The sequence below is a fragment of the Cebus imitator genome, unplaced genomic scaffold, assembly GCF_001604975.1.
Source record: "Cebus imitator isolate Cc_AM_T3 unplaced genomic scaffold, Cebus_imitator-1.0 Scaffold48, whole genome shotgun sequence".
NCBI classification, from domain to species: Eukaryota; Metazoa; Chordata; class Mammalia; order Primates; family Cebidae; genus Cebus; species Cebus imitator.
The window spans coordinates 5057468-5074693 of record NW_016107363.1 but is presented as its reverse complement, the minus strand read 5'-3'; the positions used below and the strand labels follow the sequence as shown (position 1 = coordinate 5074693).

Here is a 17226-nt window from a genome sequence, read left to right as displayed (position 1 = left end):
CCCACCTCAGCATCCAGAGTAGCTGGGATTACAGGCGCCCACCACCACACCGAACTAATTTTTGTATTTTTAGTAGAGATGGTGTTTCACCACATTGGCCAGGCTGCTTTTGAACTCCTGACCTTGAGTGATCCTCCCACCTCGGCCTCCCAAAGAGCTGGGATTACAGGTCTGAGCCACTGCACCCAGCTGACAACTGTCTATTTTAATGTATCCTTCCCAGTGCTCCTCAAAGCAGGAACTCAAGGAAAATTGTATATTGAGGAGTATTTTTTTTCTCACACGTCGAAGACTAGAAATAGCAAAAAAAGCGACTTCTCTGGGTGTTTCAGCTACTTAGGCAGCTCACACACATGTATTTCCCATGAGGTCTTGATCAAAACTAAAGTCAACTTTTTTCACTAGGTTCACCAAACAACTGCCAGTAAATACTGGCTTCTGCCAATGAGTGAAAAAGAACACAGGATGTCTGCTCTTAAAAAGTGACTCCTGGCCAGGGGCAGTGGCTCACACCTGGAATCTCAGCACTTTGGGAGGTCAAGGCAGGAGGATCATGAGGTCATGAGATCAAGAGCATCCTGGCCAACACAGTGAAATCCTGTCTCTACTAAAAATACAAAAATTAGCTGGGCATGGCTGTGCATGCCTGTAGTCCCAGCTACTCAGGAGGCTGAGGCAGGAAAACCGCTTGAACCCAGGAGGTGGAAGCCGCAGTGAGCCAAGATTGCACCACTGTACTCCAGCCTGGTGACAGGGCAAGACTCCATCTCAAAAAAAAAAAAAAAAAAAAAAAAAAAAAAAAAGGTTACCCCCAATGTTTTCTTTAAATTACAAAATTATTGCATACTCATTACATTAAGTTTGGGAAATGCAAAAGAATACAAAGGAACAGGAGTGATCTGCTATTCTATTTGAAGCCACAATCTCTCTTAATTGCAAGGTACATGTTCTTCCATTCCATACTCGGTTTATATGCTACTCTCTTCATTCAATGTTATAGCCCAATGTATTTTTCCCCAGTTAATTTAGAAAGCTTATTTTGCCAAGGTTGAGGATGTGTACCTGTGACACAACCTCAGGAGGTCCTGACGACATGTGTCCAAGGTGGTCAGAGCACAGTTTGGTTTTATACATTTTAGGGAGACATGAGACATCAATCAACATATGTAAGATGAATGTTGGTTCGTTCTGGAAAGACAAGACAACTGGAGGCAAAGGCAGGAAGACTCTGAGTGGGAGGGGGCTTCCAGGTCATAGGTAGATAAGAGACAAATGGTTGCATTCCTTTGAGTTTCTTATCAGCCTCTCCAAAGGAGGCAATCAGATACACATTTATCTCATTGAGCAGAGGGGTGACTTTTAATAGAATGGGAAGCAAGTTGGCCCCTAAGGAGTTTCCAACTTGACGTTTCCCTTTAGCTTAGTGATTTGGGGGCCCTGAGATTTATTTTCCTTTCACATTTCCCCCATTTTCTTTTTAAAAATCTTTTGTAGAAGGCATTTTAGAAGAAAATGAGTCTCTGGTCTCAGGTTCTGTCTCATCTCTCATGGCTAGGATGGTTTATTCCTAGATGGGTAGGTCCAGAGTTATTAGGAAACTTCACTTTTAACTTGTTGGGAAGTCTCATGTCCCATGAAGAGAAAATAGGGGGAGGAAGGAAGAAAAACAACAACAAACAAAAGAACAAGCCTGGAAAATCGATATAGGCCACATTACTCAGAAGTCCATACATCAGTAGGCAGGTATGAAAGTGGCTTATGTATGTAAATAGGTTGCTGTTATTTTTTTTCTGAAGTTTAAGTTGTCTAGCTTTAGTTCACTGGGCTTGACAAAAGCACAGCTTAGTTTTTGGTGACTCCAAATTAGGACAAATGGGAAATAATAAGAAAAAAAAATTGAAAACATTATTTTGCAGACTTGTAGCCAAGAAAAATTAGAATTCGTTCCAAACTGTAGAAAATAATAAAAAATGAAAAACATTAGGCAAGACTAGAATCTAACAACAGGTGTACTATAGATTTGGAAAGATAATTTTCCTCTCTCCATTTTTCCATTTTCACTAAAGACAAATCATAACAGGACTAATTTGCCTTATTATTCTTGGCCTGATTATTCATACACTGTGTTATGTCATTAAAATTATTCTTAAAAACTCCTTTGATGGCTACCTAGATGAATATACAGCATTAAAATATATTCCTCTATTATTTGGCATTTAAATTGTTTCCCAGGTTTAGATTTTTCAAATTAATTAGATCAGGTGTCCAAGTTTTGTAGACACACACTCACACATACTCTGATGTAATCTGGAAGCATATTGCAGGTAAGAGCATTTTGAACTTAGAGGAGATGACGTCAAATGTCTCTTATTCTCTGGGTTGGGTATAGACACAATTCCATACATGAAGGTATTTGTTGACCAGCCTATTTTGGATTGTCTATCTTGGAGAGTACTGGTGGGCCTTTTAAGGGAGTAATCTATCAAGTTCATTTTCAGGGAGATTCCAGATATGGGTTAAATGGGTTATAGGGGACACAGCTGGCCTTGGTGATTTGATTCTGGAGTTACCCACAAAGTTCACTGTGTCTTATGACTAAGGCCTGATATTCCAGCTCTAAAATCCCATTCTATTCTCAGCAGGCTTTGCTGGTTTGAAAAAATACCTTGGCGTCTCAGGAAGACCAACAATTTAAACTACTACTGTAATAACTGATGTACAAGCTCTTTCTCAGGGGGAGATTTTGGACAGAAGGCAGGCAGTGCTCAAGAAGTGACGGGACTTGCAGCTGTTAAAGGAAAGCCATGGACCTAAGGAATAGGAGAACCAGGCTCTGAATGCAAAGGGCTGGAGAAGTGCCAGCTTCAGCTCAACAGACATTTCTTGACAACCTACTCTATTATGTAGTGGTATCTGTTAGGTGCTGGGAGGCAGAGAGAACTAAGATGAGTAAGACGCTTCTGGTAGTTCACAAAGGCAGAGAGTGAAAGAGAACCCAGACTGTGGAGCCAGGCAGTCTAAGTATAAATCTCAGATTTGTTTCTTACTCTCTGTGTCCTCAGAAAAGTTTTCAAGTCTGCCTGTGTCTCCGTTTCTATACATGATGGAGATAAACGTACCTCAATGCCCAAACTAGCATTTCATTGTATATATTAACTCATCAGTATGCTAATATCATAGTCATATCATAGTCTCCCTCTACATTTGAAGATACCACCAGCTAATGAAAATTTTGTTTCCAACCTCTTTCAAGAAGTCTAATTCTGCCTTATCCCAGATCACCAATAGATGAAACTAGCCCAATGCCCCAGGGAAAGAAGGATGGATGGCAAATGATTGAGGAAAACAAGTTAAGTTGCTCATTTTAGGTCACTAAAAGTAAATTCAGCCTCAGTCTTCATATCAACTGATAGGGCCAAGATTACCAAAGAAGCCAGCTGGAAGTTCATATATAGATTTGACCTAACTGCAATGTCCTTTCTATAACTCTGAAGAGTTGACCAGAAGAAACCATTTTTTAGAGGGAAAAAATATGTTGGATCAAGGCTATATTTCAATGCAAAGGGAATATTCTTTGAGTTCCTTAGTTACCACTAATGTAAGAAGGATTTCCAGCAGGTACTGGTGCAACTGGCCTCGAAGATACTTACGGTCTTGTAAGTAAGACCTTTTCTTTTTCAGAAAAAAACAATTCCCTCTTAAATATTTTAGTGTGTTATGATATGAATACACTATATGGCAAGCAAAAGTATTTAAGAGGTTCAGTGCACAAAACCAGCTCAAAAAGGATGACCTTGGAAATTGCAGAAGCTTGGCTAGAGCATGCTGATGACCTCCTTGTGCTTAACAAAAAACTCTAAAAAGGAGTTGTAATGAAGTACCTAGATGGGGTCTAGTGAGCCATATCCTAAAAGCAGAGAAAATGTCTAACTCTGTAAATGGCATTTCTTTTACTCTAAGTCTTAATTACTGGTGATGTATTGAGGACCTACATATTTACTGGAAATCCAGTGTGTGGGTCGTGTGTGTGTGTGTGTGTGTGTGTGTGTGTGTGCGTAAATGTCTCTAAGGTTGAACAAGGATATGGAAATCATTTGAGATTTAGTATTGGAAGTCCCAGTCTCCAAGAAAATCACTTTTTTCACTGTACTTGGGTTTTACACAAAATTGAAGAATAATATTTTCCTTAGACCAAAGTAAAGGGTGATAGAAACAGGGAAGGCTTTGTAGTCAAACAGACTTTGATATAAACAGGCTTTACCATGAGCTGATTATGAGGTCTTGACATAGACATTTACTCTCTGCAAATTTAGTTTCAATTCAATGGTATGAATGCCACCCACCCTGTGAAGTTAATGAAAATAATGTATGCTTGGCACCTAGCAGACAGTCCAGCCCAATGTGTATTCTCACGGACAATAATAATTTATTATTCTCAAAGAAAATATAAATTTACCTAAAATAGATAATATTCTCAATGTATTCTCAATGATAATAATGATTTTATTACATTATTATTTTTCTTAGTGTTCTCCCTAGGAGCAAAGACGAAGACCTATAGTTATGACCACTGACCTTACACTAGAAGCCCAATACTGTTGGATATCTTTCCCCATTTCAAATACAGGAAACAAAAAACACTGAAATTTAAATAGAAGGTTCAACGTTAAACAGTTTGCAATAAATCACTATGTTGACTCAAGGTGCAGAATTTAGAGCTATACAGGTATACCAGACATTTCTTGATTTACTTGATTAGAAAGAAAATCTGGCACCATTCAAATTGCTCTTCTAAATCTGGGGGAGGTCATAACAATTTCCACAAGCAGCTGCTTGCCAGTAAGCTGAAGCAGTTTGAAGATGTTACAGAGCAACACCATCCGGTAGAAATCTCATGCAAGACGCATATGCTATTACAAGTGTTTGGTAAAAACACCAAAACAAGTACAGAGAAACAGGTGAAATTAATTTAGTGATATAACTTTTAACTCAACATTACCAAAATATTATCATTTCAACATGTAACTATTACAAAACATTTTTAATGAGATATTTACATATTTTTTTTCTTTGTAGAAGTCTTTGAAATCCAAACTGGATTTTACATTTACAACACATCTCAATTCAGACTGTTCACATGTAGCTCATGGCTACCAATTGGACAACAATAGTAGACGTCGCCTTGCAGTGACGAAAGTATAGCCACATTTTGAACACTCAAGCTAGGATTCTAAATATCTGGCTATGTTTCCAGGACTCTATGTGCCTTCTCCAAAGCAGGCAACTTGGTGACCTTAGGGTTCCTTCCTGCTGGCATGTGGCACATAAATGAACCTTATTCCAAGCTAAGAAATTACAGGATTTATTTATAAAGGTTGTTTGAATTAAGTGTATCATTATTTTGTCTAAAGAATGACAGCTGATATTTTAAATGCAAAAACATTTACAAAAGTTTTGGGACTTTAAAACTATATTAATTTTTATCTTCTGTTTCCCCCTAATTCCTGCTTATTTTGATTTTCTTCATTAAAAGAGAGATAACGTTAAATGTGTGGGGGCTTTTCACTTTGGGGCCATTATAATTTACATTGAGGGTATCGTGTCAATGCTTAATTCATATCTGTTTTCTCTTTGCCTAATTTATCCCTTTCTGCTAATAATTTATTTTTTTCTAATAGCTGTTTTTTTTTTTCCTGTCCCCAATCCCCTATACTCTCATTTCTCTAAGCAAAATAGATTTGGAAAAACTTCTGAGATCTCAGTAGTTTGCTTTAGCAGGTTAATTCTCTATAGAAAAAAAACATGAAAAAAATTTTGGACGACTTTCTTAAGTGACTGTTTATTAATAGCTATGTCAAGAACCTTGAATGTCAACCTAACATTCTTTTTAAACACCCAAATGGCCCATTCTTCAAGCACTGTAGTTAAACTGAGCTTTCACTGTAGCAGTCATAGGGAGACTGAGAACAGAACTGTGAGAAGCAGGTAGGAAGACAGATGGACTCCAGCAACAAGGACACCTCGGAGCAGGCATTTTCTTCCTTCACTGGCAAGCACCTTACAGCTTTCTGGTGGAATATATCTGTTTGGAGCGAGAATTCACTGCGGAGGGCAGACAGGACTCTACACAAGAAAGCCTGATTCAGGATATAATGAGGGAGGACCACATGGAGAGGTTTGACAGAGTGGATTTACTATGGATGCTAAGGATAGAGTGACACGTGATTAACTTTTTCTTGCTTATTTCTCACTAACATGCAACGGAACATATTCAAACAACATAGGAGAGCAATTCTGGGAAACTAATTGAGGGTAGCTGACCTCAAAGCAAACTCTAGGGAAAACCATGGCGTCCTTTGCCTTGAAGCTCAACCTCTAGATACCTGCACCTGCCTCATCAATCACTCTTCAGTGTTCTTTCATTATTTGTCCTCTTCAGTGTCCAATGACTTCATGATTTTCCTTGGAGAACCAGCTCACCGTCGGTATCATTATAGCCCTCCATGCTTCTCAGCATTCCTCACTTGTTCAACTCTATCAAACATGGCTAGCCTGGGCCGGCCATGGTGGCTCATGCGTGTAATCCCAGTACTTTGGGAGGCCAAGGCAGGAGGATTGCTTGAAGCTAGGAGTTTGAGACCAGCCTGGATGACATTGCAAGACCTGTCTCTATAAAAAAACATTAGTCAGGTGATATGTGCCTGTAGTCCTAACCACTCAGGGGGCTGAGGCAGGAGGATCACTTGAGACCAGGGGTTCAAGGCTGTAGCGAGCTATGATTGGGCCACTGCTCACCAGCCTGGGCAACAGAACGAGACCCTATCTCTTACAAAAAAAAAGTTAATAAAATTACAAACCTGAAGAATATATTGTGATGGTTAATACTGAGTGTCAACTTGACTGGATTGAAGGATGCAAAGTATTGTTAATGATTGTATCTATGAGGGTATGGCCAAAGGAGATTAACATTTGAGTCAGTGGACTGGGAGAGCCAGACCCACACTCAATCTGGGTGGGCACCATCTAATGAGCTGTTACCACGGCTAAAATAAAGCAGGCAGAAGAAGGTGGAAGGAGCAGACTTGCTGAGTTTTCTGGCCTTCATCTTTGTCCCATGTTAGATGCTTCCTGCCCTCAAACATTGGACTCCAAGTTCCTCGGCTTTTTGTCTCTTGGTTTGTCAGTGGTTTGCCAGGCTCTTGGGCCTTCGGCAGCAGACTGAAGGCTGCGCTCTCAGCTTCCCTACTCTTGAGGTTTTGGACCTGGGACTGGCTTCCTTGCTCCTCAGCGTGCAGAAGGCCTATTGCAGGACTTCACCTTATGATCATGGAAGTCAATACTCCTTAATAAACTGTCCTTTATATATACATCTATCCTATTAGTTCTGTCCTGCTAGAGAGCCCTGACTAATACATAAATTATCTGAGTATTTGTTTCTGTGAGAAAAATGGTCACAAATAACTTTTAAACAGATAAATGCTTTTCTGCTAATTTTATGTTTCTCTCTTGTGAAAAACATAGAAATTTAACTCAGTAATAATCTGACATAAGATAGGGTAAAGCAGATGCCTACCCAGTTCTCTCATTATTAAAATAAGTAGCCAAAGAGCATTCATAGATACAGACAGAGCATTTGAGGTCATAGGTCATTAAATTAGCATTACTACATGCTTATTTGTTAGTTTTAATTTGGTTCTTTGAATAAAAAATCTCCATTAATTTAGAAAAACATATCAAGTTGTGATCTTATTCTGAATGAAATATACCAAAGTTTTCATTCCAAAATACTCCCAGAAACGTACCACTCATTGGGAGGACACCAGTAAACCCAGAAGAAAAAAAAAAAAGCTAATTAGCTGTCTCACTGAAACATTCCTTCCTTTTTGAAGAGTCAACTAGGGGCCCATGGACTCTGAGCCCATTGTCAAATGGTGTGTGAAAGAGATCCAAGTTCAACAATAAATATCATCAGCAATATAATGGTTCTCTCCAGCCTTCAGGGCCAAATGACCTGCGTTTTAGCAAATTGATTTTGCTCATGAATTGTGTTAAGCCAAGCAATTGTTTCCCATGACATGCTTGAACCCACGGTTGCTTTGTCTATGAAATTCATGGTTGAATTTGTCCAATTGCTGATTGCTATTCCCATTTGCTTTAATAATAGTCACTTCCTTCATCAGTAATGGGTTTTATATACAGTGCACAGTCACAACCATTCAATGTCACCCATAAACATTTGATGAATTGTCCAATACAGTTATGAGAGTTGCTTATTTGGGATACAGCTAGGGTAAGTTTGACTGAGTTAATGAGATGATATGACATTAGGCCATGGGTGTTTCCTCCCCCACATTAGCTATACACGCTCTTTTATCCAAGGACCCATTTGGGTCATTACCATAATCTTCATCAACTTGTCAAGATAATGAAGGGCTCACTGAGTTGGCATAATTCATGAAAATTTAAAGAACACAGATGTAGAAAGAGTTTGGGAGCTGCAGATAAATAAGATCTGCATAGACAACCATAAAGAAAGAGCTTCAGAAGACATTCTGCTTCGGAAGGGGGAGAGTTTGAGCTCAGTTTTGTGAGAGAAGAGAGGCTCATACTCTGAAATGTCTAGGACATACTGCCGGAGGAACAGAAGGGGAAAACAAACTCAGAGATGATCATCAAGGTTGAAAATAAAGGAAGAGTAGCTCTTGAGCCTACTTTTGGCAAATCCCACATCTGTATTTGTTGTAGGCACACAAATCTAGGTTTGGTGCGAGGGGGCAAGTTAGTTATCAACTTTGAGATGTGCCTACCAGACTTGCTTAGCAATCAGACAAGGTTTATAACTGCTTCTCCTAACCTTTCCGGAGTACCACAATTTGTAGCCTTCTTCACGTTGATTTCTGACCAAAGGATTCTGTTCCATCAATGCCCCATTAAATTCACCTTAGATGGCTGATAGCAAAATGTCGAAGTCTCACCCAGTGTGGCTATTTGTTAGTGAATTGACCCTCTGAAAAGCAAGACATATAATCTCCTTTTAAATTATGTTAGAACTAGTAGGGAATTTCAAGTTCTTCTAGTTCAACACCTTGGTTTTTTAAATATGTTCATTCATTTTCAAATATTCATTGAAGTTCCACCCTATACCAGATTAGATCTCTGCTCTTATGACTCTAACCCATAATTGGAGAATGCAGGTATTGAATAATAAGGTAATAAATTACATTAAGTGTGGTAGATGTTAAGAAGGAAATAGGCATGGTGATATAAGAGAATTACTATAGAGAAGACAGAGGATTAACTATTTTAGATGAAACCAGAGACGAGTGTAAAGTACACTTTGAGGAGGTGACTTTGAGCTGAGATTTGAATGATTACATGAAGCCACATGAAGGGGAAGTGAAGATGGTAGAAGTTACAGGTGACAAGAACAACATGTGCAAAGGCACTAAGGTGGGAACAAGAATAATATGTTTGACAAAAGCAGGCAGTGGGAGAGAATACTTGCAGGAGCTGAGGAGGTGGGGCAGGACCCACCACTGAAGTTAAAGAACTCACCTGGACTTTGGGTTTTACATGTAAGTCTTTAATCCATGTTGAGTTAATTTTTGTATAAGGTGTAAGAAAGGGGTCCAGTTTCTGTTTCTGCATATGGCTAGTCAGTTTTCCCAGCACCATTTATTAAATAGGGAATCCTTTCCCCATTGCTTGTTTTTGTCAGGTCTGTTGAAGATCAGATGGTTGTGGATGTGCGGTGTTATTTCTGAAGTCTCTGTTCTGTTCCATTGGTCTATAGATCTGTTTTGGTGCCGGTATCATGCTTTTTTGGTCACTGTAGCCTTATAGTACAGCTGGAAGTCAGGTAATGTGATGCCTCCAGCTTTGTTCTTTTTGGTTAGGATTATCTTGGCTATACGAGCTCTTTTTTGGTTCTGTATGAAATTTAAAGTAGTTTTTTTCTAATTCTGCAAAGAAAGTCAATGGTAGCTTGATTGGAATAGCACTGAGTCTATAAATTACTTTGGGCAGTATGGCCATTTTCACAATACTGATTCTTCCTATCCGTGAGCATGGAATGTATTCCCATTTGTTTGTGTCCTATCTTATTTCCTTGAGCAGTGGTTTGTAGCTATCCTTGAAGAGGTCCTTCATATCCCTTTTAAGTTGTATTCCTAGGTATTTTATTCTCTTTGTAGCAATTGTGAATGCTAGTTCATTCATGATTTGGCTGTTTATCTGTTATTAGTTTATAGAAGTGCTTTTGATTTTTGCACATTGATTTTGTATCCTAAGACTTTGCTGGTTGCTTATCTGCTTATGGTGTTTTGGGGCTGAGATGATGGGGTTTTCTAAATAAACAATCATGTCATCTGCAAACACAGACAATTTGACTTCCTCTATTCCTGTCTCAATACCCTTTGTTTCTTTCTCTTGCCTGATTGCCCTGGCCAGAACTTCCAATACTATGTTGAATAGGAGTGGTGAGAGAGTGCGTCCTTGTCTTCCTTGTCATCCATGCCAGTTTTCAAAGGGAATGCTTCCAGCTTTTTCCCATTCCGTATGATATTGGCTATGGATTTGTCATAAATAGCTCTTATTATTTTCAGATATGTTCCATCAATACCAAGTTTATTGAGAGTTTTTAACATGAAAGCGATGTTGAATTTTATCAAAGGCCTTTTCTGCATCTATTGAGATAATCATGTGGTTCTTGTCATTGGTTCTGTTTATATGATATATTATGTTTATTATTTTGTGTACATTGAACCAAACTTGTATCCCAGGGATGATGCTGACCTGATTGTGGTGGACACACTTTTTTGATGTACAGCTGGATTCGGTTTGCCAGTATTATATTAAAGATTTTCACATTGATGTCTGTCAGGGGTATTGGCCTGAAGTTTTCTTTTTTATTTTGTCTCTGCCAGGTTTTGGTATCAGGATGATGCTGGCCTCATAAAATGAATCAGGGAGGAGTCCCTCTTTTTTGATTGTTTGGAATGGTTTCAGAAGGAATGGTATCAGTTCCTCTTTGTACCTTTGGTAGAATTCTGCTGTGAGTTCATCTGGTCCTAGGTTTTTTTTAGTTAGTAGGCTATTAATTACTGCCTCAATTTCAGAGCTTGTTAGAAAACCTAGGCAATACCATTCAGGACATAGTCCTGTGCAAACATTTCATGCTGAAAACACCAAAAGCAATTGCAACTAAAGCCAAAGCTGAAAAATGGGATCTAACTAAAGAGCTTCTGTGCAGCAAAAGAAACTAGCATCAGAGTGAACAGGCAGCCTACAGAATGAGAGGTTTGCAATCTACCCATCTGACAAAGTTCTAGCATCCAGAATCTATAAGGAACTTAAACAAATTTACAAGAACAAACAAACAACCCAATCAAAAAGTGGACAAAGGATATGAACAGACACTTCTTAAAATAAGACATTCGTGCAGTCAACAAACATATGAAAAAAACTCATCATCACTGATCATTAGAGAAATGCAAATCAAAACCACGCTGAGATCTCACGCCAGTCAGAATGGTGATTATTAAAACAAAGGATGCTGGTGAGGCTGTGAAAAAATAGGAATGCATTTACACTGTTGGTGGGAGTATAAATTAGTTCAACTATTGTGGAAGACAGTGTGGCAATTCCTCGAGGATCTAGAACCAGAAATACCATTTCACCCAGCAATGCCATTACTGGGTATATACCAAAAAGATTATAAGTCACTGTACTATAAAGACACATGTACACATATTTTTACTGCAGCACTATTTACAATAGCAAAGACTTGGAATCAACCCAAATGCCCATCAATGATAGACTGGCTAAAGAAAATGTTGCACATAGACACCATGGAATACTATGCAGCCACAAAAAGAATGAGATCATGATGTCTTTTGCAGGGAGCATGGATGAAGCTGGAAACCATCATTCTCAGCAAACTAACACAGGAAGAGAAAACCAAACACTTCATGTTCTCACTCATAAGTGGGAGTTGAACAATGAGAACATATGGACACAGGGAGGGGAACATCAGACACTGGGGTCTGTTGGGGGTTGGTGGCAAAGAGGAGGGCGAGTATTAGGACAAATACCAAAAGTATGCCAGGCTTAAAACCTAGATGACGGGTTGACAGGTGCTGCAAACCACCATGGCACATGTATACCTATATAACAAACCTTCCTATTCTGCACATGTATCCCAGAACTTGAAGTAAAATAATAACAACAGAAAAGAACTCACTTGGGGCCAGAGCACTGTGTATGAGTAGGCAGGGAGGTGAAACAGATGTTTCAGATAAACAGCATGCCCTGTATACCAGACAGAAGATTCTGGAGAATAGTAATCTTTTAGTGGCAGGGACAAGAGGAGCAGCCCATGAAATAGGGAGTGATCTCAAACTCTAATGCCTTCAGGAGCCATGCAGGCACCAGAAGCCAGTGAAGCAATCCTAGGTGGGAGAGAGTTGTGACAATTGTTTTGGCCTAAAGAACGAGCAATATGCCTAACAACATTTAGACTTGTTAAAAAATACTTTACGGGCACAATAAAGCACATCCCCAAAAAATACTTTGCAGGCAAAAATAAAACACTTATGAGGAGGCAAACAAAGCCCAAGGACCATCAACATGCAATGCTGAGCTACAAGAAAAGCAGGGAGTAGGCTGGGAATGAGAAAAAAATCAATAGAGTGTGGTTTCCTATAAGTAAACAGAAAAAAAGGTATTACCTTATACTTCCATAAACTTAACATAGAAAACAATATGTTTCACTAGATGGTCACATTGTAATAATAATAACAAAAACACCCCACTATTTGTTACAGAACTTGTAAAATCTGAAGATGGTGGTGATGATCAAATGGGTCAAATGGTGCAGTGACCAAATGTAGACATCCTCTTGAAGAATTGTGGCCAACTGCTCTGTGCTTGAGTGGATCCAGGGGTTGGAAGCTCACCCCCTTATAAGGCACTCTAAATGTTCAGAAGTTTTTCTCACTTTGGCCTGTTATTATGTAGAGCTGATGATACCTGCCATCTTGTGGTGTGATAATCTCAGATTTGTCCTTTGGAGCCACATAGAATGTATTTAATACCTTTCCACTGCCAGCCCTTCAGATATTTGGAAACGGTGACTCTGTACTATCTCCCCTCCACAAGTCTTCCTTTTTCCAGACAAAACACTCCTACCATCAACTATTCCCGAAATCTGTTTTCAGACCCAAATGCCCTTCTTATGAACCTTGTTATTTGTCACTAACCATGTTAAAACAATGCCCAGAAAGAACACAGTGTTCCTAGCCAATTTATACTCTGGGGCTTTTTTGGGCATAATTTTCTATGTCTGCAGCCATAGGAATACAATTACATTTTATGGAGCTCAGCCCCCTGCTGTTCCTGTTTCCTACCTCCTGCCCTCCAAGGCAGTCTGTTTGTTGATCATCCTGAACAGATGCATAATCTAGAGCCAGCGCTCCCATCAATATAAAGAATGCCATCCCTCATCACTCCATCACTTCTGATTAAGATCACTTGGTCTAATGTACGTTAAGGTCTATACCAATAATGCCTGTGCAGTGCTGCATGCTTTTCACGCCTCTTTTGAACACTGTGTTATTAGATACTCAGCCTAGAGAAGCATTTCCATATAAAGAGGAAGATGAAACTGAGAAGGAATGGTTAAAGGAAATGGGAAAATTGGGAATCTCACTCTTGGAAAGAATGGTAGATGGGAACATCCAATGACCTGGCTTTGAATCTGGTTCTCTATTTGCTCATCCTTGCTACTTTTTTAAAAAGAAACAAAACTAGTAATAATAACAGTAAGAAGAGAAACCCCTACCTATTAACAAATGCTTGCTAAGTACCAAGCCCTGAAATAAGCCCATCAGGCTTCAATATCATATGGTTAGTAGATGCCACTGGGATTTGAACTTACTTCTGCCCATTTCTAGACTTCAATCTCTACTTAGTCTTGTACCACAATCTCCCTTAGTGAATACTGTCTATACTACATATGACTCATGCCACTGATTTAAAAAAAAAAAAAAAAGAATTCTTACAGTAATTACTTCTCCTGAGATGATCTTCCAAAATGTAAGAAGTAGGAATATGTGTTTCCTTCTTATCTGTGGGGCCATTAGAGCATGCAGACAAGGGCAAAAGAATAAGAGAGGAGAGAGGGCATATACCAACTACAGCACTGGACACTGTATCTTGAACTGGGCTGAAATGTCACCATGATGCTTCTGTCTCAAGCCCACTTAAAACACCGACAAGATTTCAAGGTGACTGTTCAGCCTAAGAAAACAGTGTTTTCAGGTACTTTTAAAGCTACTTTAGCAGTATTTACTAGTATATAATTCAGGTGGTAATTTATTCATTAAAACAGCCTATATTTGGCAACATTTTATTAACCTTAGTCTATGTTAGTGAGATTGGTATTTGTATTTTAATTGCATGTCTTTATAATTACTCTATAATTCTGATTTTCTTACAATGTGAACTAAGCCCTTATCAATCCCCAAACTGCATTTTACATCCAGCGAAAATGAATTCAAATTATAGTATTATAGAATATGACTTTGGAAAACCCAGACAACCTATTCCCAAAGGTAGTTTTGCATCCGAGTCTCCTGGGGATTTCCTTATATAATGACTGATTCCTGGGTGCTGTGCAATCTACTTGATCAGGATCTCCAGGGATGGTACCTCCTGGGAATTGAGATCTGCAGCAACTGGTCCACAAATCAGCACTTAGGTACTGATGACTAGTCTATTTCCAATCTACACACATCCAATACAGCTCTTGAAAACACATAAGTACAAGATAGTAAGGGCTATCCTAAAGTCAGAATAACCAGCCACCTCAAGGAACCCAGCACATCCCAGAAACATTAATTGTAAGTTCCATTATTAACTGCTGACCTCCTGTTCTTTATTTTCAGGGTTTGAGTTGCCATTTTAATGCCATCCTGCAAAGAAGCCCCATAGACACACATGCAAAAAGATGCATAGATTTTAACTGGTCCCTAGAAAGCAGGTAGAGATAATCATGTGGTTTATTTGATAGAGTCACACGATAAATGACTGAAATAAGCAATGTGTCTTAAAAAGCATTCTTAAAGGGTTAGAACAGGATTGTCAAATAGACAGAAAATATGACACGTTCCTCCTATCTGATGCCCTTGGCAGGCACTGCTAATCAATCACAGCACTTTTCATTGTTTCATCCAGAAACAGCCTCAAAGTCCTTTTAACCAATCACTCCAGGGCACTAGTGCTATCGAATTTGCTCTACCATATGGAGGACTTACTTTCCACTCCTTGGCTACAATAAATAGGTACATTGAAATCACCTTATAGTTTATGTCAACCTGATACGTCACAGGCTCTATGCTCCACATAGTGGAAATGGGCATCTGGAGGTTCTCACATAGACATCCTCTTTGGGAGTGGATCACCTGGCTCTTGCTGATTCATGTTTGTAGTGGTTTTACACCTGTATCTTTGAATGGGAGTACTCAGAAATAAAATAAATGCTATAATATTTATGATATGTGAGTTACACCTACATTATTCTAACCAACCTAGTTTTGCTCATGATAATTCAAAGTTTCACTCTGAATAAATGCTGTTGGGAAAGACAAGGTGAGTTTCAAAGTGTTTTGAAAATTAAGTATAGCATTTGACTAAAAGGATCATATATCAGTCTACTTGACTTCCACTGGTAGCACTATAGGTTTTCCTCTATGGAGATTCTGGACGATATCTCCATGCAAATACTTACTGTCCTGGTAAATGACAGGATAGAAATCACAAGGACATTTGGTTTCTGTTAGTTTTCATTTGAAAAAGAAATCATTATAATTAACTTAGTCTTGGGTTCCCATGATGGTCATTCTTGACTCTTGGTCTCTACTGCCACTTTCTAAGACAGACTAAACACAACCCCATTTCAGACCATATCTAGGGTATTTGTTGATTCATTAGGCTGATGTTATCACACCGACAGTCCCCGTAATCAAACAATAAGATCAGAGAGCGCAGACCCACCTCATCATAGATGCTGTCATTCCTGTGAAAGTCTCCAGCCTTCCTGGGAAGAATGTGGACGTGAACGTGCTGAAAATATACAAGAAAGAGAAAAATAAAATGTGATTATCTTCCCATATATTTTTAGACTTGACAGTGATGTTCTCATGAAGCCCAATTACTCTGGATGGTTCCTGCTGGATTATTTTTCAGAGGAAGTTGATATTCACCATCAGTAACTATACCTGAAATAATCTGCTGAGAAGAGAGTGCACTAAGCAAGAGAGAACAACTTGGTGGTATGTATGAGAGACGGAGTGAAATGCTAGAGTGTTTTAGAGGCTCTTTGGAATTATTCATGGTTGTCAGTCTTGGTTGTGTTTAACCAGTGCTTTGAAATGACAGCACATCTTCAAGGGTGACCATCATGACTCTGACACTGACAAGAAATAAGAATTGGCTAACAGAGAACTGTGTATGTAAAGAGTTAATGAATGAGAGTAGCAAGCAGTATGGGCAGAACTACAGACTCAGGGCTTTGTGCAATAATCATATCCTAGTAATATAAACAGTTCTCATTTATTACGTCTTTATTTCCTATGATAAGCAATGCTCTGCATTTGGCATTCTGTCATTTAGCACTCTTAAAAATCCTGTGAGGCTATGACCTCCATTTTACAGAAGAGGAAATCAGTGTTCAGTGAGGCCAGGGCCCCACAGGAAGTAGAAGTCAGTACCGGAAACGAGGCCACCTGCCTTTTGCTCCCACATGTTTCATCAGCACGTGCACTGACTGTGCAAACTTAATCTTTTAAATAGCCCATTTCTGTAGTCTACGAATGCACCCAGGTAATATACATAGCAATGCTATTAGGCAGCAATCGTGAATCAAGGCTCAGAGCATACCTAATTCAATATATTCTTCAAGGCTAAACTACCATTTGAAAGTTTTACTTTCCAAATAGCCTCTACTGTACCTCAGCTGAAGTTAAACCTCATTCCTGCCCTTGAACTATGTTCTATTTTTATTACAAACCATGGGGAGGAATGTGAAAATAAAAAGCTCAAATACAGAGAGGCAGACAGAGGGTCAAACCTCATCCCTGACCACCCACCCCTTCTTGATTACTGAGGTCAGGCTCCGAGGCTCCAAAAGGCCTCCAGAGAATATAAGATTAAGTGTCCCTGTGGCTT

The 17226-nt window shown here is 39.1% G+C and overlaps 1 protein-coding gene across 9 annotated transcripts in view; it reads right to left on the bottom strand.

The window, feature by feature from the left end:
• FHIT (fragile histidine triad diadenosine triphosphatase) overlaps window positions 1-17226 on the bottom strand; it is a 1489467-nt gene that overhangs the window by 171466 nt on the left and 1300775 nt on the right. For all 9 annotated transcript variants that reach the window (XM_017527326.2, XM_017527331.2, XM_017527329.2 and 6 more), the window contains one exon: window positions 16054-16122. In XM_017527326.2, the coding sequence (XP_017382815.1) occupies window positions 16054-16122 (69 nt within the window). The remainder of the gene's footprint in view (window positions 1-16053; window positions 16123-17226) is intronic.